Here is a 25,705-nt window from a genome sequence, read left to right as displayed (position 1 = left end):
TAAATGCTCACTGTACCCCTTGTTACATTCCTCAAGGGGTCTAGTTTCCAAAATGGTATGCCATGTGGGGGTATTTTGCTGTCCTGGCACCATAGGGGCTTCCTAAATGCGACATGCCCCCCGAGCAAAATTTGCTCTCAAAAAGCCAAATATGACTCCTTCTCTTCTGAGCATTGTAGTTCGCCCGTAGTGCACTTCAGGTCAACTTATGGGGTACCTCCATACTCAGAAGAGATGGGGTTTCAAATTTTGGGGGGTATTTTTTGCTATTAACCCTTGCAAAAATGTGAAATTTGGGGGGAAACACCCATTTTAGTGAAATTTTTTTTTTTTTTACGTATGCAAAAGTCGTGAAACCCCTGTGGGGTATTAAGGCTCACTTTATTCCGTGTTACGTTCCTCAAGGGGTCTAGTTTCCAAAATGGTATGCCATATGGTTTTTTTTGCTCTCCTGGCACCATAGGGGCTTCCTAAATGGGACATGCCCCCGAGCAAAATTTGCTCTCAAAAAGCCAAATATGACTCCTTCTCTTCGGAGCATTGTAGTTCGCCCGTAGTGCACTACAGGCCAACTTATGGGGTACCTTCATACTCAGAAGAAATGGGGTTACACATTTTGGGGTGTATTTCCTGCTATTAACCCTTGCAAAAATGTGAAATTTGGGGGGAAACACACATTTTAGTGAAATTTTTTTACATATGCAAAAGTCGTGAAACACATGTGGGGTATTAAGGTTCACTTAATTCCTTGTTACGTTCCTCAAGGGGTCTAGTTTCCAAAATGGTATGGCATGTGTTTTGTTTTTTTGCTGTTCTGGCACCATAGGGGCTTCCTAAATGCAACATGCCCCCCAAAAACCATTTCAGAAAAACGTACTCTCCAAAATCCCCTTGTCACTCCTTCGGTTCTGAGCCCTCTACTGCGCCCACCGAACACTTTACATAGACATATGAGGTATGTGCTTACTCGAGAGAAATTGGGCTACAAACATAAGTATACATTTTCTCCTTTTACCCCTCATAAAAATAAAAAAATTGGGTCTACAAGAACATGCGAGTGTAAAAAATTAAGATTGTGAATTTTCTCCTTCACTTTCCTGCTATTCCTGTGAAACACCAAAAGGGTTAAACGGCTGACCGAATATCATTTTGTATACTTTGGGGGGTACAGTTTTTATAATGGGGTCATTTGTGGGGTATTTCTAAGATGAAGACCCTTCAAATCCACTTCAAACCTGAACTGGTCCCTGAAAAATAGTGAGTTTGGAAATTTTGTGAAAAATTGGAAAATTGCTGCTGAACTTTGAAGCCCTCTGGTGTCTTCCAAAAGTAAAAACTTGTCAATTTTATGATGCAAACATAAAGTAGACATATTGTATATGTGAAATTTTTTTTTAAATATTTTGAATATCCATTTTCCTTACAAGCAGAGCGCTTCAAAGTTAGAAAAATGCAAAATTTTCAAATTTTTCATAAAATTTTCAAATTTTTCACCAAGAAAGGATGCAAGTTACACATTTTTTTTTACCACTATGTTAAAGTAGAATATGTCACGAAAAAACAATCTCGGAATCAGAATGATAACTAAAAGCATTCCAGAGTTATTAATGTTTAAAGTGACAGTGGTCAGATGTGCAAAAAATGGCCGGGTCCTAAGGTGTAAAATGGCTGGGTCCTTAAGAGGTTAAGGTCTTGACATGTCAGACTGTTATATTTGTGAGGATTCTGGTGCTGAGGCCCCAACCAACCACTAAATTAAAGTGGCAGAAAAGCATAGGTAAGCACTATGGGGGAGATTTATCAAAACCTGTGCAAAGGAAAAGATGCTGAGTTGCCCATAGCAACCAATCAGATCACTTCTTTCATTTTGCAGAGGCCTTGTTAAAAATGAAAGAAGCGATCTGATTGGTTGCTATGGGCAACTTTTCCTCTGCACAGGTTTTGATAAATCTCCCCCTATGCCCCTTTGTTTCTGCTTGGCTCCCTATTTATAGAGATAACAGAGTAGTGTATAACTTTTCTCTCAATCCCTTATATCACTTACTCCCGCTGATGAGAAACAAAGAGGGCACGGCACTGAGGTGAGAGCTTCTGCCCCTTTGCTTTAGTGATATGGAGGGGTCTCAGAACCTGTAGCCCTGAAAACGCCTGACATATAAAAAGTTTATTAAACCATAGGAGAGGTTGTTCAACAGTCTCTAAAAAAAAAACAAAGTAGCAGATAAAAACACAACTCACCTCACTGATCCTCAGCTACTGCCATTATACCAGTGCCAGGTCCCCGTTGATCTCCCAATCCCCATCTTAACATAAGGAAATGCATGCTCAACCAATCACTGGCCCCACTGGTGACCCGCCTCAGCCGGTGATTGGCATTGGCATGGAGTGTGGGCATTTAATCCTGTTGGACTCTTTAAAGCATAAGACTGCACAATTGAAGTCTGTGTGTATTGTACAGTATGGCCCTCATTTACTATTGTAAACCCGACCTCTTTTGTCAGGTTTTTTTGGCGCATCTTTGTCTGCGACATGTCGTAGACATCGTGCCCCAGTCTGTGACACGATGCAACATTTTTTCCCGACGGACCCGATGTGGATTCTCCCAAACCCGAAAAAGGGGCGTAACCCGACATTTCTGAACTTTCCCACGTATTTATAAAGGTTTCCAACCCGAATTTGTTGAATTGTTGTGGATTTTTTCCCAACAACTCAGAGGAGTTGGAAACCAAAACCAATAAAACCCACGTGCGACAAACAGGATGCGACATAATAATAAATACCAGGGGAAAAAAGCAGTCGGGTAAGAAAGCAAGATAGACTTACAACCCGATTTTCTAAGTAAATGAGGGCCTATATGTATATACATTTTTTGGCATAAAGGTATACACATTTGATGTAGTGCAGAAACCTGATGTAACCCAAGTTTTATTTTGCATTGTTCATCCCATATAATGGTTCACGGCTCCATCCATAACTCTTCAGGCTTCAGCGTTGACATTTCTAAGCATCCCCAGTTGGCTTTGCAAATCAGCACAACGAATACTGTGGCCTTTCATAAGTGTCTTCACATCCAGTAATATAGAAAACTCTTCGTATTGCATGATGAAAGCTCAGCTAACACTATTAGGATTGTGGCTGACAACAAGTTTATCAACTTATTCTAGTGGAGACTAGCAGAATTGGCAATGTGTCTCTGGAATATAATACAGACACAGAATCGGTGCCAGATTTGTTATTTAATGTATCTACAACCCTACTCAATCTTTTTATGTAGAGTATATACACGTTATACAATTGAACAGTCCAATATTGCCAGCGGTCAGCCGACAAACAAGCAAAAGGTCATATGTCAGTTGATCGGGTCCTTCGGATTGCAGCAAAGAGCCATACGAATGATCCAGCCATTATTTATGTGGCCCTAATGCTCAAGCCATGTAAAGGCTTTATAAAGGAGTACTGATCTACGAGTACTTTTACTATATAGAATTGGCCCTAAATGTCTCCTTGGGAAGGAATCATGGTACACAAGCTTGGAATAGTAGTAACACCTGTCCCAACTAAGAGCGTACAGTGACCCCTCGACCTACGATGGCCCCGACATACGATCATATCAACATACGATGGCCTCACAGAGCATCAACAAACGATGCTTTTGTATGTCGGGGCCATCGCATAAACGGCTATTCGGCAGCGCAGACTGCTTCAGCTGCCACCGGATAGCCGTTTACGGTGCCCCGTGTGGTCCGCTGACGATCACTTACCTGTCCTCGGGGGTCCGGCGCGTCCTCTTCGGGATCCCCTGCATCGTCGTCGCTCTCCATCGTCGTCATCACGTCGCTGCGCACGCCGTCCCGTCATCCAATAGGAGCGGCGTGCGTAACGACGTGATGGCGGCGACGGAGAGCGCGGATGCCGGGGAAGCAGAGGCCTTACTGGAGATTCGGGGACACCTCGGGGACGCGGCGACAGCGATGGACGGCAACATCCCGGGCAGCGGTGACGAGCGGTGACAGTCCGGAGTGGCAGGGACACGTGAGTACAACTTCCTCTAACAGTGGTCTACAACCTGCGGACCTCCAGATTTTGCAAAACCACAACACCCAGCATGCCCGGACAGCCAACGGCTGTCCGGGCATGCTGGGTGTTGTAGTTTTGCAACATCTGGAGGTCCGCAGGTTGTAGATCACTGTCCTATACTTTACATTGCACGGATCCCTCAACATATGATGGTTTCAACAAATGATGGTCCATTTGGAACGGATTACCATCGTATGTTGAGGGACCACTGTATAGAATTGGCCCTAAATGTCTCCTTGGGAAGGAATCATGGTACACAAGCTTGGAATAGTAGTAACACCTGTCCCAACTAAGAGCGTATATGGTGCCACCAATGGCAGCATCTGATTTCTTCTTCATCTGCCACTCTGGGGCCATGTTTTTTTGTTTTCAGACTTTACTGTTTTATCAGACATTTTTTTTATTAAAAACAATCTTAATTTTACAGCTGTAAAATTAATATATCTGTATACAAAAAGCTGATTTACTATTGAGATTAATATGACCATTTTCTTTGCCCATCTTTTGAGCCATAAAAGGGCCATTTTACAGCCCAAGAAGATGGGCAAAAACTGTATGAGGGCCTGGAGTAGCACAGGGAAGAAAAATACAGTATATTCATACCAGGTAACTTCCTCGAGTCACATGACGTAATTGCCTGTTGCAATGATATTTTTTTGGTGCTTTTTAAGGTTCCTTAAAAAATAAAACACCAAGCCATAATGCAGGAAGTATTATTTCTCCTTTCATTATATGTAACCACTAAAAAGACTTACATGCTGCCAAACAAGTCATCCTCACATCACATTGTATTTTGGAAATTATTTATTGTGCCTTATCAGTGGGACAGAAAATAATCGAGTCTCCAGGGACTGAAATAGTGCAAAATCACTTTTTTTCCCCTTTATTTAAAGGGGTACTCCGGTGGAAAACTTTTTTTTTTTTTTAATAACTGGTGCCAGAAACAGATTTGTAAATTACTTCTATTAAAAAAATCTTAATCCTTCCAGTACTTATTAGCTGCTGAATACTACAGAAGAAATAATTTTTTTGGGAACACAAAGCTCTCTGCTGACATCACGACCACAGTGCTCTCTGCTGACATCTCTGTCCATTTTAAGAACTGTCCAGACTAGAAAATCCCCATAGCAAATATATGCCGATCTGGACAGTTCCTAAAATGGACAGAGATGTCTGCAGAGAGCACTGTGCTCGTGATTCAGCAGAGAGCTCTGTGTTCTAAAAAGAAAAGAATTTCCTCTGTAGTATTCAGCAGCTAATAAGTACTGGAAGGATTAAGATTTTTTAATAGAAGTCATTTACAAATCTGTTTAACTTTCTGGCACCAGTTGATTTAAATATAAAAAAAAAGTTATCCACCGGAGTAGCCCTTTAAGGCTTCTTAAAAAGTCATTTTTTTAGACTGACAGACTTCCTTTTAGTTTTTCTTTAAGGTACCTTTGTTCTGACTAGGATGAGGGCATTGTCCCATGGTCAGTATAGTATAAGAGCCGATATGCTGGCCAGACTGTCAATGTGGTGTGAGGGTTATATTTCCATGTGTTATTTCAGCAGATATTTCTGTGAGGGTCTCATAGATCTTAATGCAGCCTGCAAAAAAATAAATAAATAAATAAACTTATGTAAAATCGCCTTTAGGGTATGTCCACATGTGAGGTGTACAGCATTTTCATGTTAAAAATCCAAAGCATTTAGAATACAAGCAATGTGGATGAAATTAAAGAAATCTGATCTTTACACAGTGCTCCTTCAAGTTACATAGACATGAATGGAGGGGGTGTGGCGTCACGTCTCTGGAACAGCACCTGGCCCAGGACCTCTGCGATAAGATGTCTTAGGCCGGGAATACCCCTTTTAATTCTGACTTTTGTCCTAATTTTGGTAGACATTTTGGGTGTTTTAGAGCCAGTTTTCCATAGAATTGTCTCAGGCAGTCTCAAGATACAATGGTTTCAACTTACAATGACTTTCCTGTTGTGAAAATCCAGATTTATTGTGTATTTTCCCTATTGACTTTAAAGGGGATGTCACAAATCTGCAATAGAAGACTTTATATTAAGATTCTTGCCTATACTTTAATTGCCAGTGTCTCAGGCTGTATTCAAGCTTCTGTAATGCTATACAATTACTATTGTGCTGAAGGTTATGAAGTGCAATTGATTTAACCACAGTTACTCATTTGTTGACTTTCAGTCCCTGTCATGAGAAATCTCATTAGCACATGGAAGGCTTCCTACTGGTTTCATTCTGATGGCATTGAAACTGCAACCAATAAAAACACCACCAGGATTAACTAGAGTAACCCTTAAAGCCACATGATGTACCTTACATATACGAACCATGATGTCCAAGGACAGGGTGCTGTGCCCGTGCTATCATCAGTAGGAGGCTGGTAGTGATTGACAACTGGGCTCCTGCTGTAATGGCTGGGATCAGAGAAACCTCTGCTCACACCAATTTTACCACTTATATGCTGTGGAGAAGAGTTAATGTGACATCTAAGGGATCTCTTCTGTCCACCCACCAGCACCCCGCAATAATAAGCTAAGTGCCCATAATGTAATGCCTTCAGAATTAACAGATTTAAAGTATCTACAAGTCCAAAAAACAAAACACAACATAGATCAAGTTTGTTTATTCACATACTAGTTAAGACACATTGTATGAATTTAGTAATTAATGTAAAAAATATAGACAGAAACAGCATTGTTTACAAATAGCTATAAAGTGAGCCTATGGTGCGTAAAGGGTTTTCCCAGATATTTAGAACTGATGGCTATAATTAGGATAGGGTATTAATATTAGATCTCTGTGTGATCTGATACACCCACCAATCTGGTGTTTAAAGGGAACCTGTCACCAATTTGCTGTCCAACCACAAGACATTGGGGGTGGTTCCTGGTGGCTTCTCCACTCCCCATCAGCCTTAAAGGGGATAAGATGTCTGATCGTTGGGGACCCCCGCGATCTTGGCTGCGGCACACCAGACATCCGGTGCATGGAGCGGACTTCGCTCCGTGCCAGATGACTGGCGATGCGGGGTGGAGGCTCGTAACGTCACGGTAACGCCCGCCCGTGACATCACAGCCATGCCTCCTCAATGCAAGTCTATGGGAGGGGGCGACTTGCATCCGTGACATCACTAACTGGGCATGACCGTGACATCACAAGCCTCCGGCGCTGCACCCGATGCTCTAAACGAACACCAGGTGCAGCAGGGAGATTGCGAGGGTCCCCAGTGGCGGGACCCTGCAATCAGACATCTTATCCCCTATCCTTTAGATAGGGGATAAGATGTCTAGGGCAGCGTACCCCTTTAAGTGATAGAAGTTTTCCTGTTTTGGTATAGAAAGAGATCAATTAATTATGGTCGATGGGGCAGGTACCAGCCACCAGGGACTACCCAATAATTTGTGGGTCATACAGCATGAATGTGATGACAGGTTCCAGTTTAAGGGGCCATGGCTGGACCCTTTATTGTTAGGCACAGCTTCTTACTTTTAGTAGTGGGGGTGTCTAGTGTTACGATTCAAATGACCTGTAGTATCAGGCACAGTTGCTGCCGAAAGTACCGATTTGATATTAATGGCCTATCTAAATGACACTGCAGAAGTCAGTTAATTTCCTTTTTAACCGTAATGCCTAGTGTCCCCATATTTTTGTGCAATGTACTCTAAGCTGGTAAATGGATGGTTACTGATATCTCTTAATAAAAGAGACATCTCTCAACATACTCTGGCACCATCCAAGAAGCATTGTACAGTGTCAAAGCTCCATGTCATAGAAAGACCTCGATATCTACTTGTGATACCCCACATAGGAAATAGCAAGAGATTGTGGTATCATAAAAATATGCCCTTTTGTCTAGATCAGCTGTAACTACACAGGTACATGTACAGTTATACCCTTTGAGAATTGATAATAGATACCTTTTTTTTATGGGTTTCATAATTCACTGTAGGTTATAACAAAATGGCACAATAGTTAAATGAAAACTGTCAGTAAACTCCCCCCTCCCCCCCCCAAACTAACCAGAAATACTGGCTGGTAGTGCGGGGGACGCTAATCAATTTGCTGCCTACCATGCCTGGATCCGCCCGCCGTTTGCCCGCTATCTTCATTCTTCTGGATATGCAAATGAGCTGCTAACTGGCAAGGGCGGGGTTACAAGGCTTTCTGGCACTCTGACGTCAGCACCGCTCGTCCGCAGCGCCACCTGGCTTATGAATATTCATCCCCTCCTCAGTTGAGTCCAGTAAAGAGAGGGGAGGAACAGTCGGAAGGAGGGGATAAATATTCATAAGCCGGGCGGTGTTGCGGACGAGCGGCACTGATGTCAGAGTGCCAGAAGGGGCCTTGTAACCCCGCCCTTGCCAGTTAGCAGCTCATTTGCATATCCAAGATAACGGGCAAACGGCGGGGCAGATCCGGGCATGGTAGGCAGCATATTGATTAGCGTCCCCCGCACTACCAGTCAGTACCTCTGGTTAGTTTGGGGGGAGTTTACTGACAGTTTTCCTTTAAACAAACAGTGACAACAAATAGGCTATATTTTATCTGAAGTTACCTGCAGCTTTTTCTTTGTATCCCGAATAATTCTTGTGACAGTTGTGGCTAAAATATTTCTTAATGTTCCTGACCTTTTCTTCAACAGATTCACAAATTTTTCACTTAAGTGATTGAACAGTACTGACTGGCATTTTCAAGGCTTTGGATATCTCTTTATATCCTTTTTCTTCTTTATAAAGTTCATTTACCTTGTTAAACAGGTCTTTTCACTCTCGCCTGCTCAATGTATCCTTGTGAGAGCTAACAAAATCATTGACTATTTATACACAAACATTAATTGCTATTTAAAAAGTCACATGTGTAGGAAATTAATCTTTAATTGAATTGTTTTCCTGTATGTGTCACCTTGTGTGTCAGTAACAAGGCCAAACATTTAAGTTTGTAAACTTTCAATTGGGGCCATTTGGGTATTTATGTTATTATCATTTAAAAATGAGAGAAGCAGCTATGTGATAATAAATGGCTTCACACGGTCACTATCGTCAAATAAAAGACAGGGTTTTTTTTTTGCATGATCAGTCAATGCCAAAATTTCATAATTTCTGCCAAAATATGCAAACTCTTAAGCACATGTAACGTCAGGCAGGGATAAGTGCAGCCCTAAACTCGTACACAGCTGCTTTTTCTGCCTACTTGAGTATCCGCCCTAAACGATGGATCCTCAACTGGACAACGGGCCCTGTTCTCATTAAGTGCAGGGACGCAACAACGTCCAAAAATAATAAACAACACTGTACAGACATCAGTTAAGTCAGAACCAGATCCTACTCATTACAGCACAACTGTAAGATACCAAAACTAAAGGCAGCCATCAGAGTAGGATTATGGGGCCCCAAGTTCATTGTACATTCCAATGTAATATCTGATTTTGGCATGTCAGCAGGCTGTGGTCTGCTTGTGGATCTGTGAGAGCAATTTTGGGAAATCTGACATTTCCACACCTGCTGTTACTAGCTGAATGATTCATTGGTTGATTGGTCTTTGACTTACATTCAGTGTTATATTGCAAAATATCCCTTTGAAAAATTACCATAATTATGTTTCTTACTTTAGAGTCACAGTTTTTTTTTCTTAAAAGTGAGTACAGTTGTACAGAGCATAGACTTCTGTAGGGCACTACTTTATCTTCATAGGCCACAGGTTTAATAGAGAGGATATATCTGGTCATATATATATATCTATCTATATATATATATATATATATATATATATATATATATATATATTATTTTTTACATATGAATCCTCGAAAATGTATGCTCTATTGGACACTATATTACTGCTACAACTACTACTACTCTCCTCTAGAAACCTTGGTTCAGGTTAGAATAAGCCTGTAATACAGTGCTGTACAAAGCAATGACACACTGAGGCCTATGGCCCCATAGTACAGAGGCCTAGGCATGTGTATAAAGCCCAAGAGGTTTGCCTGTCTCAAAAAGGATCCTTAGCCATTATGCACATACCCATAATGAATCCCTAAAGATGCATACATACTTTCATGTATAAACGTATGCATGAAGGTATGAATGTATCAATGGGAGAATATGGTTTATTATACAGACCACATGAGGGATCAAAGGTCTCAGTGACCAATCCCATTCAACATTATTCTGCAGCTAACATGAGGTCAAATGACAGACCAGTTTACTATAGGCAGGAAAGCAAGCTGCCAAAGTATCTAAGAAGCCTGATGGGCGTACAGCTCCTAAAGAATATTCTTGAACATTCACTTTTACTAGGATACACAGATTTAATTTGGAAGGTCACCAAGGTTGGTTACATAAAGATAACAATCCACACATTGTGCAGAACATTATATGATTCTAAAAAGATGGACTGCTTATTTGTCTTTTTCTTTGGTTCCCATAAACTTCAACACCCTCGTAGCAATAAACTTTATCCCATAACATCCCATAAGTCTCCTGAGGGAAAACTCCTTTAGGGTAGGGTCACATATAATGGATCCGCAGCGTATTTTACGCTGCAGATCTGCCGGTGACTAACCCCTTTTGTTCCTCCAGCGGTTGCCACCACCCTTCCCTCGCCTCGCTCCTGGCCTGCTCGCAGTGGCAATCAGGCGATACCACACAGGGGGCCTAGGAGTCGGCGAGTGCACTCTGACATCGCGGTGCAGTGTACTCAGACATCACAGCTACTCCACGATGTCTGAGTTCAGGCCATGTGCAGTGTACATGTCAGAGTGCACTCGCCGACTCGCAGGCCCTGTGTGGCTGCTCGTAGTGACGGATTGCCGCTGCGAGCAGGTCAGGGGTGAAGCGAGGCGGGGGAACGGGGTGGCAACAGTTGGAGGCACAAAATGGGTCAGGTCACTGGCGGATCTGCAGCGTTAAATACGCTGTGGATCCGTTAAGTGTGACCCTACCCTTAATGTTATCTAAGGTTCACCAGACATACCAAAGCTTTAGAGCCTTGTACTACGTTTATATTAAAGGAAGACGCAGAATGTGAACATACACATGACAGCGATAAATAAGTTCAATGAATGTTACAGTTTATATTTGCAGACAAAATTTGCCACAAGCTCCAGAAAAATCATGGTGTAATATTTTAACACTTTTAAAAGAAGAAATAAATGTTCTTTAAATCGTTCCCAGTAAACGGCAGCTTCTTCTTTTATTTTTAGGGCAATGTCTGATGAGTAGAAATAAATCTGGCGCGTAAAGTAATAACATTCCTCCAAGAAATTGGTCGGAGGCCCTAAAAGAAATGCCGCCGATAAGCCAACAAGGAGGAGACAGACCGCAACTACTGCCCGATAAGAGAATGAGAATTTTGGTTGTCGTTTCTGCTGCTTTGCGGGCGCTTCCTGCGGCAAACACAGTTTATCCACGTCTCCTAGTTTTATATTATCCCACATATGGGTATCAAAATTTTTCATATAAGACAAGACAGTCACATCAGAGGCTGAAGGAAAAGGAGCCTTGAGAATGTCAACTTTTTCTCTGAACTCCTCTATCTGCTGGAGGAATAAAATTGGGTCAGAGACCTCCTTAACATTTTTGGCAGTGACACAAGCCCTCTTCTGCTCATTGATAATGGTATTCAGCCTATTGATTTCCGGGTCATAAGCCTGCAGGACCTCAAGCCTCATGGTCTCAAAGTCAGAAAGGATTTCATTCTTCTTCTGTTCTAGTAATCCCTGCAGTTTTTTAAAATAATAATTTACTCTGTCCGAGTCTGAGGTTAGCAAGTCGAGGGTGTTCCTCTTGTTGGTCTCCAAGGTCTCCAGAAGAGCAGTCACATCTTTGCACTGAATTTCCTCAAAACTCTGAAAAATGAAGTCAAATGAACTTTTCTCCTTTTTGTAGGCCTCATCGATGGAGGAGAAGACATGATCCTTGTGTTTGCCATTGGTGGCACAAAACCCACAGATCAGCTTCAGGTCTGTAGAGCAGAAGATGTTGAGGGGCTGACTATCATGCACCTTGCACACCAGGGTCTTTGGAGTCGCCTTCATCTTATTGTATTTTTCCACAATTCCTTTCAATAAATAATTCACTTGAGGACTGTTCACACCCATTGTGGAGATTTCTTTACGGCAAGTTGGACATTTAAAAGACGGTCTCCATATCGGTCTGGAATTTCCCTCAAGCACTCCTTCCAGGCATTTTTTACAGAAATTATGTGCACAAGGTAAAACCCGAGGATCCTCATAAAGGCTACAGCAGACGGGGCATGTCAGCTCTTCTTCCAGTACCTCCATCACATCTGGAAGAAAACACATGTAATACGTCAATGATAATCATCAGAACATCTGCGGTAAGAAATTGAGAAGAGTTACTATGTAACTATGTAAAAGGGGTACTCCGCTGCCACGCCCCCTCTCATAGACTTGCATTTAGGGGGCGGGGTGTGACGTATGAGGGGGGGAGCTATGACATCACGAGCTCCCGGCGCCGGCTCCAGCGTTCGGAACAGTTTGTTCCAAACGCTGAGTACCCCTTTAAGGCTGGGGTACACTGAGATTTCAGCGTGACCAAAGTTTGCCATGTTGTGCTGTGTGAATCAGGCTGCATCGCAGATAAGGTAAGTAAATAGAGGTCGAACTGCAGACACTTTTATAGAAAACCAATTCAGGGTAACGACCGCCGGTGGTGCTAGGACAGTAATAGAAAGCATTTATAAGTAACTATAATAGTAAATATATAAGTCCTAATATTTTGCAAAAATGTCGCCCTTGCGTGATCATTACACTACTAAGGGGGTGCATGTAATCCTGTATATCACAGGGGAACTCAATCAAATATTATACATTTCAAACACAGAGTTCAGACAACACCTGATATGAGATTAAAAAAACATATTTTTATTGAAATAATGATTTTAATTGGAGGAGTGCTGCAATGGTCAGCCAGTACAAAAAATGGGGCTTATTAATGCGGTTTGCTATATCATAGTAGCCCTGGACTATCCAATACAATAGCTATGTGTAAGTGTAAAATTTGCAAAAATGTACATGAATAAGAATTGCACTAAAGCAGAGTACCTCTTGAGAAAGGGAAACCGAAACGATTGTAGGAGTCGGGGCTCCGGTTGCTATCCCACATGGGTAAGACTTATTAGCCTTGTATTTAGGGCTGGGCGGTATACCGGTTCATACAGAATACCGAAATTTTTGTCCTGCACGATATGAATTTTTCCCCATATCGCAATACCGGTTTGGCCCCTCCCCCTTGGGAATGAATTATCAGCCCAGCGCTGCGCTGTCCCCACATCGGAGAACTAATCATATGTTCTGCTGCGCTGTTCTGCTCCCCACTCCCCCAAATTAATCATCAGCACAGCGCTGCGCTGTCCCCATTGGGGTACTACTCACATATGTCACCCGCAAGCACTGCCCTCCTCGTTCTCCTGTTTGTTGCGGGCCGCCTGCGCTGGCTGGAACTGTGTACTGTACGCTGTATCTCTATGCTATATCCCTATGGCCGGTGATAGGCTGAGCTCACTGTCATGTAAGAAGCCGGCCAGAGCTCCTTACATGACAGTGGGCTCAACCTATCACCGGCCGAGGTGAAACATCAATGCGGCCGGTGGAAGGCTGACGGCCCCATAGAGATACAGCGTACAGTACACAGTTCCAGCCAGCGCAGGCGGCCTGCAACAAACAGGAGAACGAGGAGGGCAGTGCTTGCGGGTGACATATGTGAGTAGTACCCCCGATGGGGACAGCGTAGCATTGGGCTGATGATTAATTTGGGGGGGGAAGCAAAACAGCGCTCGCGGATCACATGATTTAAGGGGGGGGGGGGGGAAATATCTTTATATACCGTGGAACCGCCATAAGTTACTAAAATACTGTGATACACATATTTGGTCATACCGCCCAGCCCTACTTGTATTACTATGTGTGCTATCCATGCATGTGTTCTGTTTACATTCACATCTGCCCTATATTGCTGCACATTGGCCCTCATTTACTAACAGGATCCCGACACTTTTTGTCGGGTTTTGCGCCAGAATTCTGTCTGCGCCAGAATTTTCGCCAGAATCTGGCGCACAACCGGACAAAATCAAAATCACTCAGAGTGAAAAAAAAAACAACAAAAGGGGCGTTGCTTCAAAGAAAACTGACGGCTCAGAGCTGTCGATAAATTCCTCAAAACGGAGTGAATCCTGCTACCCCCAGCATGGAACAGGGTCTGTTCCATGTTGGGGGTAGTAGTAGAGGGGCTGAGGGATTGATCGCACCGGGTCTCACTTCTGAGACCCGATCCTATCAGATGTTATTAAGTAGGGGAGCGGGCGGCATGTTCCGATCCCCTGCAATGTACTGTGAAACTTTCATTTTCAAATTCCCCACCGAGGAGCCAATCAGGGCTCCTGTCAGGGTTTTAATATAGAAGCGCTGTGGTGGGCAAAGATGTATAGAATCGCTGGGGGGGTATATATCTGGCCCCTCCAGCGTTTCTATATATTTTCCCCCTGCTGCGCTATATCAAACTTAGTGCCCACTGCGCTTGAATAAATGTACTGCCCCCCCAGCGCTATTATATATCTATACTGACCCCCGCTGCGCATATTTATATATATATATATATATATATATATATATATACTGACCTCCCCCAGCTGCGCAAATTAATATTCATATTTTCTCCCTCCCCTGGCTGCCAGTGAATGAAAACTCTATTAGCGGCGGAGCGGAAGGCTGCTGCCTGCTCACGCTGCTAAGAGTTTGTCATTCATAGCGGGCAGCAGCTGCATATCATGCTGTGGGGGTCAGACATATGGATTTTTAGCCTAAAGTCTACCTGCGTGTTATACGCCGATAAGCCGCTGCAGTTCAATGATTTAAAGCGGGCGCTTTAAATCAATGAACTGCAGCGGCTTTGCAGGTGCAGAGACCACCAGCGCTGCCGGCTTCTCTCCCCCTGGCTATCGGCGTCGCTGCCCGTTCTCTCCCCCTCATTATCGGTGCCGGCGCCCCATTGCCGGCGCCGATAGCCAGGGGGAGAGAAGCGGCGCCGCTGCCCCGTTGCCTCCCCCCATCCCCGGTTGCATAATTACCTGTTGCCGGGGTCGGGTCCGCGCTGCTTCAGGCCTCCGGTGTGCGTCCCCTGCGTCGTTGCTATGCGCTGCACGGCGCAACGCAAAGACGTCACTCTCACTCGTCATTGCGCTGCGCCGTGCAGTGCATAGCAACGACGCATGGGACGCACACCGGTGGCCTGAAGCAGCGCGGACCAGACCCCGGCAACAGGTAATTATGCAACCGGGGATGGGGGGAGGCAGCGGCGCCGGCAATGGGTGCCGTTGCCCCTTCTCTCCCCCTGGCTGTCGGCGCCGCTGCCCCATTGCCGGCGCCGCTTCTCTCCCCCTGGCTATCGGCGCCGGCACCGATAGTCAGGGGGAGAGAACGGGCAGCGGCTCCGACAGCCAGGGGGAGAGAAGCGGCGGCAGCAGGGCTCTAGACCCCAGGAAAGGCAGGGGCAGAGAAGCGGGCAGCGACGGCCTCTCTCCCCCTGCCTTTCCTGGGGATGTATCGGGGTATACACACACACACACACACGCACCCTCATTTTACCATGGATATTTGGGTAAAAAACTTTTTTTACCCAAATATCCTTGGTAAAATGAGGGTGCGTGTTATAGGCCGGTGCGTGGTATACCCCGATAAATACGGTATTTCTTTGATGGCACATGTTCTTTACATTATTTATACTTTACCCTTTGCACAATGTGCTATGGATTGCTTTAGTGCAATTCTTATTCATGTAAATTGTTTACACATTGTATTGGATAGTCCGGGGTTACTATGATATAGCAAACCGCATTAAAAAGCCCCTACAAGTTAAAACGACCGGTGACAGAATCGATCTTGGATGGATTTCTTACAACTGCTACATCCTGGTCACTGCCACTTTTGGGTCAAAGTGCGACCCCATTTACTAACCTCATTCACACAGCAAGACATGGCAAACTTTAGTCGTGCGACCCCCTGTTGTGGGCAAAACTGCAGTGGAGCCCAAGTCTAACAACAATGCTGACAACATTGAGGACGTCTGATCACACCTGCAAGAAAAGTTTTCTGTAATTCCCTATGCCCTATTGTCAAAAAATCTAACGCAACACAACTCAGAAGCCAAAGAGGAGGAACCCCCACCCAGAAGTCAAAGAGGGATCTACCACTTTAAACAAACTTTGTCATACATGAAGTAATATGTACGCTATTGCAATTTGCTTAAGAGAATGAATTTTCACAGCGGAAAATCTGCAGCAGATTACATCGGAGCCTGCCTGAGTGAATGTATCTTTAAAGGGTCTATTCACACGCACAGTATCCTGCAGGATTTTATGCTGATTTCAATGTAAACTAAATTACCGAACACAGCTTCAAATCCTGAGCATCAAATGTGTGCAGGATACTGTATGGGTGAAAAGCCCTAAAAAGAATCAGGCAGGAAGAAAAGTGTCCATTGGGCGTCTCCCTTGTGGCTTCTCTCCGTTCAGCTTTATTGACTGATTTCTACATATTTGCACCTAGAAAGAGACCTGTCAATGAAGCAGAGCTGGGCGAGAAGCTGGAGGGGTGCCACACAGCAAACACTTCTCCTTGTGACTTCTTCAATCCATAAGTAGTTTTACTAATCCAGCCTAAGGTTAAAGGGGTACTCCGGTGGAAAACAATTTTTCTAAAATCAACTGGTGCCAGAAAGAATCATTACTATTAAAAAATCTTAATCCTTCCAGTACTTATCAGCTGTTGTATACTACAGATGAAGTTGAGTTGTTCTTTCCTGTCTGACCACAGTGCTCTCTACTGACACCTCTGTCCATGTCAGGAACTGTCCAGAGTAGGAGCAAATCCTCATAGCAAACCTCTCCTGCTCTGGACAGTTCCTTACATGGACAGAGGTGTCAGCAGAGAGCACTGTTGTCAGACAGAAAAGAACAAATCAACTTCCTCTGTAGTATACAGCAGCTGATAAGTACTGGAAGGATTAAGATTTTTTTTAATAGAAGTAATTAACAAATCTGTTTAACCACTTAAGGACACAGGGCATACAGGCCTGAACACCCAAGGACCCAGGGTGTACCTGTACAACCGTGGAAATTTCGGTCCCAGACGCTCGCCGGGTGGGGACCGGGATCCATGCTGAAATCATTCAGCAGGCACCCCGTGCAAACCCCTGGGGGGGGGTCCTAAGACACCCCCCCCCCATGTCGGCGATTGTCGCAAATAGCCGGTCAATTCAGGCTGGCAACTAGCTTCGATTTGGGTCTCAGGTGACCTGGGAAAAAAGGGTGATAGGTGGCGTCCGAGATATCACCTATCACCCTTAACCAGCAGGAGTGAGGTGGCACGGGTGCCACCTCACGATCGTGTGATTGATCGGTCCAGACGACTGGTAAATCACCGAGAATGCTGGGAGGGGAAGGCGGGGGTCCCTGGCATCGACGTTGAGGGTCCCTGGAGTTGGCAACGGCAGCAGCGTCCTCAGTGGCAGCGGCAGGATACAGCAGGAGGTAAGTTGTTTTCCTCCTGCTGTTGCTAAGCAACAACTCCTAGCATGCACAGCCAAGGGGCATGCTGGGAGTTGTAATTTTGCAACAGCTGGTGGCAAAACTACAACTACTAGCATGCTCTTTGGCTGTTTGTGCATGCTGGGACTTGTAGTTATGCAACAGCTGGAGGCACTTTTTTTCTTTACAGCCAACTGTAAACTCCCACCTGTGTGAATGTACCCTAGAATGTACCCCCCCCCCCCCCCCCCCAAGCCCAATAAAAAATGTCTCGAACGGCACTGTTTCCACTGTTTTTGGTATCGGAGGCAAGTGTAATTCTTGCATCCGGGTACTTCCCTATGCAAATCCCTAATTTAGGCCTCATATGTGCATGGTGCTCTCTCACTTTGGAGCCCTGTCGTATTTCAAGGCAACAGTTTAGGGCCACATATGTGTACTCAGGAGAAATTGCCTAACACATTTTGGGGGTCTTTTCACCTTTTACCCCTTATTAAAAGGAAAAGTTGGGGTCTACACCAGGATGTTAGTCTAAAAAAATTAACCCCCAAAATTTGTAATGCAATTTCTCCTGAGTGCGGAAATACCCCATATTTGGGCGTAAAATGCTTTGCAGGCGCACAACAAGGCTCAGGAGTGAGAGAGCCATGTACATTTGAGGCCTAAATTGGTGATTTGCACAGGGGTGGCTGATTTTACAGCTGTTCTGACCTAAACGCAAATAAAATAAATACCCACAGGTGACCCCATTTTGGAAACTACACCCCTCACGGAATGTAACAAGGGGTATAGTGAGCCTTAACACCCCACAGGTGTTTGACGAATTTCCGTTAAATTTGGGAAAATGAAAAAAAAAAAAAAATTTTAACTAAAATGCTGGTGTTACCCTACATTTTTCATTTTTACAAGGGAAAATAGAAGAAATGGGGTAACAAATTTTGGGGGGCTTTTTTTTCCCTGAGTAAGAACATATCCCATATGTGGATGTAAAGTGCTCTGCGGGCAAACTACAATGCTCAGAAGAGAAGGAGCACCATTGGGCTTTTGGAGAGAAAATTTGTCCGGAATCGAAGGCCACGTGTGTTTACAAAGACCCCATAGTGCCAGAACAATGGACCCCCCCCCCACAAGTGACCCCATTTTGGAAACTACACCCCTCACATAATGTAACAAGGGGTACAGTGAGCATTTATGCCCAACAGGGAGCATTTACACCCCACTGGCGTTTGACAGATTTTTGAAACAGCGGTCCATGAAAATTAAAAATTTAATTTTTCATTTGCACAGCCCACTGTTCCAAAGATATGTCAAACGCCAGTGGGGTGTAAATACTCCCTGTTGGGCATAAATGCTCACTGTACCCCTTGTTACATTCTGTGAGGGGTATAGTTTTCCTAAATAGGGTCACATGTGGGGGGGGGGGGTCCATTGTTCTGGCACCACGGGGGCTTTGGGCACACGGGCACATGGTCCCCGACTTCCATTCCAAACACATTCTCTCTCCAAAAGCTCAATGGCGCTCCTTCTCTTCTGAGCATTGTAGTTCACCCGCAGAGCACTTTACATCCACATATGGGGTATTCCCTTACTCAGAAGAAATGAGGTTACACATTTTTGGGGGCATTTTCTCCTATTACCTCTTGAATTTGAGAAAAAAAACAGCATTTTAGTGAATTTTTTTTCCATAAATTTCATTTACATATCCGACTTTAATGATAAGTCTTCAAACACCTTTGGGGTGTTAAGGCTCACTGGACCCCTTGTTACGTGCCTTGAGGGTATAGTTTCCAAAATAGTGTGCCATGTGTTTTTTGTTTTTGCTGTTCTGGCAATATAGGGGCTTTCTAAATGTGACATGCCCCCCAAAAACCTTTTCAGCAAATTTTGCTTTCAAAAAGCTCAATGGCACTCCTTCTCTTCTGAGCATTGTAGTGCGCCTGCAGAGCACTTTACGTCCATACATGGGGTATTTCCATACTCAGAAGAAATGGGGTTACAAATTTTGGGGGGCATTTTCTCCTTTTAACCCTTGTAAAATTTCAAAAATGTAACCCTGTAAAAATTGTAAATTTGGGGGGGGGGGGAACTGCATTTTAGTGAAAAAAAGATAATTTCATTTACACATCCGACTTTACCGAAAAGTCATCAAACATCTGTGGTGTGTTAAGACTCAAATAGTGTGCCATGTGTTTTTTTTTTTTTTTTTTTTGCTGTTCAGTCACCACAGGGGCTTCCTAAATGCGACATGCCCCCCAAAAACCATTGCCGCAAAATTCACTCTGCAAAATCCCATTGTCGCTCCTTCTCTTCTGAGCCCTCTAGTGCACCCACAGAGCACTTTACATCCACATATGAGGTATTTCCTAACTCGAGAGAAATTGGATTACACATTTTGGGGGGCTTTTTCTCCTTTTAACCCTTGTAAAATTTCAAAATTGGGTCTACAAGAACATGCAAGTGTAAAAAATATAGATTTTGAATTTTCTCCTTCACTTTGCTGCTATTACTGTAAAACACTTACTGAATGTCATTTTGAATACTTTGAGGGGTGCAGTTTTTATAATGGGGTAATTTATGGGGTATTTCTAATAAGAATGCCCTTAAAATCCACTTGAAAACTGAACTGGTCCCTAAAAAATTCAGATTTTGAAAATGTTGTGAAAAAATGGAAAATTGCTGCTGAACTTTGAAGCCCTCTGACGTCTTCCAAAAGTAAAAACATGTCAACTTTATGATGCAAATATAAAGTAGACATATTGTATATGTGAATCAATATATCATTTATTTGGAATATCCATTTTCCTTATAAGCAGAGAGCTTCAAAGTTAAAAAAGTGCAAAATTTTCTAATTTTTCATAACATTTTTGAAGTTTTCACCAACAAATGATGCAAGTATCGACGAAAATTTACCACTGACATAAAGTAGCATATGTCACGAAAAACAATCTCGGAATCAGAATGAAATGTAAAAGCATCTAAGAGTTATTAATGCTTAAAGTGACAGTGGTCAAATGTGCAAAAAACACTCTGGTCCTTAAAGGGGTTGTGCGCTGCCCTGACTTTCGGAGCTCCGCTCACAGCGTCCGGAAGTGCATTACTCCGAACGCTGTGTGCGGCTTCCGTGTTCGCGGCCGTCGGCCCCTCGTGACGTCTCACCCGCCCCTCAACGAAAGTCTATGGGAAGGGGGTGCGACCGCTGTCACACCCCCTTCCCATAGACTTTGGTAGAGGGGGCGGGCGTGACATCACGAGGGGGTGGGCGAGACGTCACGAGGGGCCGGGCGAGACATCACGCCCGGTGGCCGCGAACACGGAAGCCCGCACACAGCGTTCGGAGTAATGAACTTCCGGACGCTGTGAGCGGAGCTCCGAAAGTCAGGGCAGCACACAACCCCTTTAAAGCGTACCCGTCAGATCCAACAAAATATATATATATTTTTTTTAATGTATCACTCAGTACCTAATCCTGACCATGTACATCTAATTTTTATGTGTCTAGCACCTTTATTTATTTGTTATTTTATTACACTTTTAATTCAGCTCACTAGTCTGAATTCCTCTCAAAGGGAGGGGCGTGGCCTCACTGTGCAGGTCTCCGCCCCCTCCCTCAGTATGCTGTCTGCTCACATCTCCAATAGCATTAGCAAAACTACAACTCCCAGCTTGTCCTCACTGACAGTAGCGGGACACAAGCTGACAGTGGGAGGATTTTTCCTCGAGCTGTGAGCCCTGCGCTCACAGCTGTCAATCAAGGAAGTGTGTCCATGACATAGGTGATGATGCATGGACACAGCAAGACTAGTATGTATCACAGGAGGCGGGGGGGGGGCAGTTGGTTAACTGGCTTTTTCTGTATGAAATAATGAAATTTCTAATGAAAGCAATTGTAAAACCTATTGGTTTTGCATGCTTTACAACATATCAAAAGTTTTGTATCTGACAGTGCCCATTTAAGGTGAAAATTTGTCTGGTCCTTAATGGGTTAACTTTCTGGCACCAGTGATTTAAAAAAAATAAAAATAAATTCCACTGGAGCACCCCTTTAAGGGCACATGTAGTATAAATGCTGCAGCATTTCCACACCAAAAAAAGCACAGTCATTAGGACTATGAGTAGATTACGTTGATAGTTTACATAATAATGATCAATGTATTAAAAATATTAAGTTGCAGCATTTCTGCAGCAAACCTAAAACACGTGTAAACTTATTGCAGATTTTGAGGATCTTCTATGCACATCATGGTTCCTTTATCTGCAGATTTTTTACAGCGCATGTTGACAGGATTTGAAACTCTGCAGCGTTACTTTTTGCAATGAGGAAGCCTGCCAGAAATTCATGCTGCCACATTGGTGCCACTAGTACCAAAATCTCCATTTTCTCAAATAAGTGATGTGAAGTAAATGTTATCAGCATAACAATGGAAAAATATATGACATGTAATGTGTCCTCATAATCAACCAGTTTAATTCAATCTAAGATGGAAAAGAACCGGGGGAGCCAGGGAGTGAAGCGCGCAGCTGCTTGCTTCACACAGCTATAACTGTCTCAGGACTATACAGCCGAGAACATAGGGGGAGATTTATCAAAACCTGTGCAAAGGAAAAGTTGCCCAGTTACCCATAGCAACCAATCAGATCGCTTCTTTCATTTTGCAGAGGCCTTGTTAAAAATGAAAGAAGCGATCTGATTGGTTGCTATGGGCAACTAGTCATCTTTTCCTCTGCACAGATTTTGATAAATCTCCCCCATAAAGTGCACTGTGCATAATATCAAACCCTGTTGTGCCCCAACTCAGCCAATCCCATAGAGCAAGGAATGCACATATAAATAAAGTTTTCATAGTCTTACATATACATGAGATACAAATGTAAAGTGCGTGGAGTGCGGGACAGGGGCAAGTGTGGTGGAGTTGGCTCTCTGGATGGTCGACTGCAGGGTGCTGCATCATGTGGGATGGAGGTGCCGTGGGCAGAGACGGGGGGGGGGGGGGGATGGTCGGGACGAGGGATGGATCCTATGTGATTGGAGCTGGCGTGGGAGAACCGTCCGGGAGGTGGCAGGTTGCCTGCCATGTGCGTTGTGCTTCGCCCCCTGACGTGGTGCAGGGCGTGCGTTAGGGTGGGGCTGGTGGGTGGTGGCGTGCATCGCCGGTGGTTTCTTGGCTGGTTTTCTTGTCCTGTTCCAGCTTTGGTTGCATGGGATCTGTCTGTCTTGTGTCTCTCTGTCTTTGCCTGTGGTGCTTTTGTTTTGCATGCGGTGCCCTGTGGTTGATTGTTCGGAGAGCCGGTTCTGTTATGTTTGGCTTCGTCCCGTGCTCCGTGTGTTGTTGTGCCTCCCCTACCCTCTCCAGTCTTCTGTTTTTGTCGCCTGTGTGCCCACATTCTGGTGTGCTGTCTATTTTTAGATGTGTGTCTTTTCTGATATCTGTTCAATAAACATTTAAGATTTGACATGACTGGTTCTTTTTGATTGTGAGCATTGGTTAAGTGAACCAGTTGTGGTTAGTTTATTGTGGCCACTACTTTGTTGGTAGTATAGCGTTCCAAGGAAAGTTGTTATATCACTAAAGATAGCCCAATAAACAGATATCAAGGGGTAGCAGAATTATCTCAGACTAATCCCAGCAAACATGCATTAGTCAGAGAAAAAATATGTACAAAGAGAGGCTTAAAGGGGTACTCCGCACCCCTAGACATCTTATCCCCTATCTAAAGGTTAGGAGATAAGATGTCAGATCGCCGGGGTCCCGCTGCTGGGGACCCCCGGGATCTCGGCTGCTGCACCCACCTGTACGGCTTCCACCTCACACCGGCAATGCTGGAGGCTTCGGATCCCGACCATAATGGCGGACGAGGGTGACTTCACGACTCCGCCCCATGTGACATCACGCCCCGCCCTCTAAATGCAAGTCTATGGGAGGGGGCATGACTCCAGCGTTTCCGGTGTGAGGTGGAAGCCGAACAGGTGGGTGCAGCAGCAAAGATCCCGGGGGTCCCCAGCAGCGGGATCCCGGCGATCTGACATCTTATCCCCTATCCTTTGGATAGGGGATAAGATGTCTAGGGGTGCGGAGTACACCTTTAAAAAAAAAAAATAATAATTATTTGTTTTCCACAGGGTACTCCAGTGCTCCAGTGTTCTGAACATTTTGTTCAGAATGCTCAAAGCCGAAGGCCGTGATCGTGACATCACGGCCATGCCCCCCCCCCCTAGTGACGTCACACCACTTCCCCTCTATTCCTTTGGATAGGGGATAAGATGTCTAGCAGCGGAGCACCCCTTTAATTGCCAATTTCTGTGCTTTTTCACAGGACAGAGTAGTGTCATCGAAAAGAAAAGAGAAAGCCTGATGAGACAGATCTTAACAGCTGCGTGAACAATTTTTAGGCCACGTTCACACATGGTAAAAGCGGCAGTTTTTTCAGTTGGAAATGTCGAACAAAAATCCACAAATCAAAGAAAACTGACATATTTTAGCATTTTATGGTTTAAAAAAAAAAAAAAACGGTTGATTTTACAGTGTGTGACCATGTTGTGCTGAGATATCTCCTCAGAATTAAAGATAAGCAGCTGATCAGTGAGGGACTGACCACTGGGACCCCCAGTACGAAGACAGAGGTCCCTGGTCCCCACAATAAATGAAGGGGAAGTGCCCAAGCTAGGACACCTCTCTATAGGAACACTGCTGAAGTCCCATAGAGAATGAATGGAGCGGTGATGATACCATAGGTTGGACCCCCCACCGATCAGATGTTTATCCTCTATTCCAGTGGTCTCCAAACTGTAGACCTCCAGCTGTTGCATAATTACAACTCCCAGCATGCCCAGACAGTCAACGGCTGTAGTTTTGCAACATCTGTAGGTCCGCAGTTTGGATCCCACTGCTCCATCCTGGGAATAATGTTTAATCTTGGGATGACCCCTAACCCATGTATATGGGGGCATCCAACGCTACCCAAAGACAGATGTTTGGAGACCCCTGCAATATAACCTTACTTCCCTCCCAACATCTGTCTTTGGGTAGCGTTGGATGCCCTCATACACATGGGTTAGGGGTTATCCCAAGATTAAACATTATTCCCAGGATAGAGCAGTGGTATCCAAACTGCGGACCTACAGATGTTGCAAAACTACAGCCGTTGACTGTCTGGGCACGCTGGGAGTTGTAGTTATGCAACAGCTGGAGGTTCGCAGTTTGGAGACCACTGCAATATAACCTTACTTCCCTCCCAAGTGTGGACCTCCAGCTGTTGCTAAACTACAACCCCCAGCATGCCCGGACAGCCAACGGCTGTCCGGGCATGCTGGGAGTTGTAGTTTTGCAACAGCTGGAGGTCCACAGTTTGGAGACCTTAGCTATGTTGCATTCCACCATGCCCAATCCTTTGTCCTCCTATGAAGATAAACCTATAAGAGCTATGGACAACAAAGACAAGTGATGAAGGTCAATGGATGGCAATGGCCACTGTGCTCTTCTATGGGCTAATACAGTCTATGCCCCCATTACAGGCTGGCACCAGGCCCCTCACCTCTTACCCTATAGCGGCTGTGAGCACAAGCCCCGGGCTCCGCGGCCACCAGGCATGGCAGGCTGATTCCGTATGCTGTAGAAGAGAGAAGCGGGTGTGTCGGGTCACCCCTCCCTGACGCCCGGCAGCCTCCTCCTCCTCCAGACCCGCTGCTGCTGAAGCTGCCGCCGCTCCTCCGGGTGTGCCAGCCTCTTAGCGTAACGCCCGGTGCCTCCTCCCTGTCCGCCCGCTGTCATGGCGTCAGTGCCATGTGACAGGACAATCACTACAGGAGCCGCATCCCTGGTGTCGTGTAATGTGTATGTGACAGCTCCTCCTCAGGGGGCACGGCTTCTGCTATGCCAGTGTCAGGTATACCACTCTAATGGGCACTGAATGACTGGCATCAATGCGATGAGGGTGCCCACTGCTGCTTTAGCACCCACCATAATGAAGTGTTCCCCTCCAGCTGGGGCACAACTACAACTCCCAGCATGCCCGGACAGCCTTCAGTTGGGTGTGTGTGTGTATTACCTACCTTGGGAAGAGATGGCACCAGGTG

The 25,705-nt window shown here is 44.7% G+C and overlaps 1 protein-coding gene across 3 annotated transcripts; it reads right to left on the bottom strand.

Annotated features, from left to right (window-relative positions):
* Positions 1 to 9,907: 9,907 nt before the first annotated feature.
* On the bottom strand, positions 9,908 to 25,480 carry TRIM13 (tripartite motif containing 13). Of its 3 annotated transcripts, none has more exons than XM_056560363.1 (2): positions 25,165 to 25,480; positions 9,908 to 12,378 (listed from the first exon to the last, which is right to left on the bottom strand). In XM_056560363.1, the coding sequence occupies exon 2, from the start codon at positions 12,371 to 12,373 to the stop codon at positions 11,156 to 11,158; it is 1,218 nt and encodes a 405-aa protein (XP_056416338.1). In that variant the 5' UTR covers positions 12,374 to 12,378; positions 25,165 to 25,480; the 3' UTR covers positions 9,908 to 11,155. The 3 variants fall into 3 exon arrangements, with proteins under 3 accessions (XP_056416338.1, XP_056416339.1, XP_056416336.1); XM_056560364.1 differs by lacking the exon at positions 25,165 to 25,480 and adding an exon at positions 17,529 to 17,660; XM_056560361.1 differs by having other exon boundaries at positions 9,912 to 12,378; positions 25,172 to 25,475.
* Between the last annotated feature and the right edge of the window lie 225 nt (positions 25,481 to 25,705).

This window comes from Hyla sarda, chromosome 2, assembly GCF_029499605.1.
Source record: "Hyla sarda isolate aHylSar1 chromosome 2, aHylSar1.hap1, whole genome shotgun sequence".
NCBI classification, from domain to species: Eukaryota; Metazoa; Chordata; class Amphibia; order Anura; family Hylidae; genus Hyla; species Hyla sarda.
Note: the sequence above shows the minus strand (reverse complement) of the source record. Positions and strands in the feature narration are given on the sequence as shown.

What these genes read in the sequence shown, in the direction of transcription:
- TRIM13 (XM_056560363.1), bottom strand. Translation starts at nt 12,373, where the DNA reads ATGGAGGTACTGGAAGAAGAGCTGACATGCCCCGTCTGCTGTAGCCTT.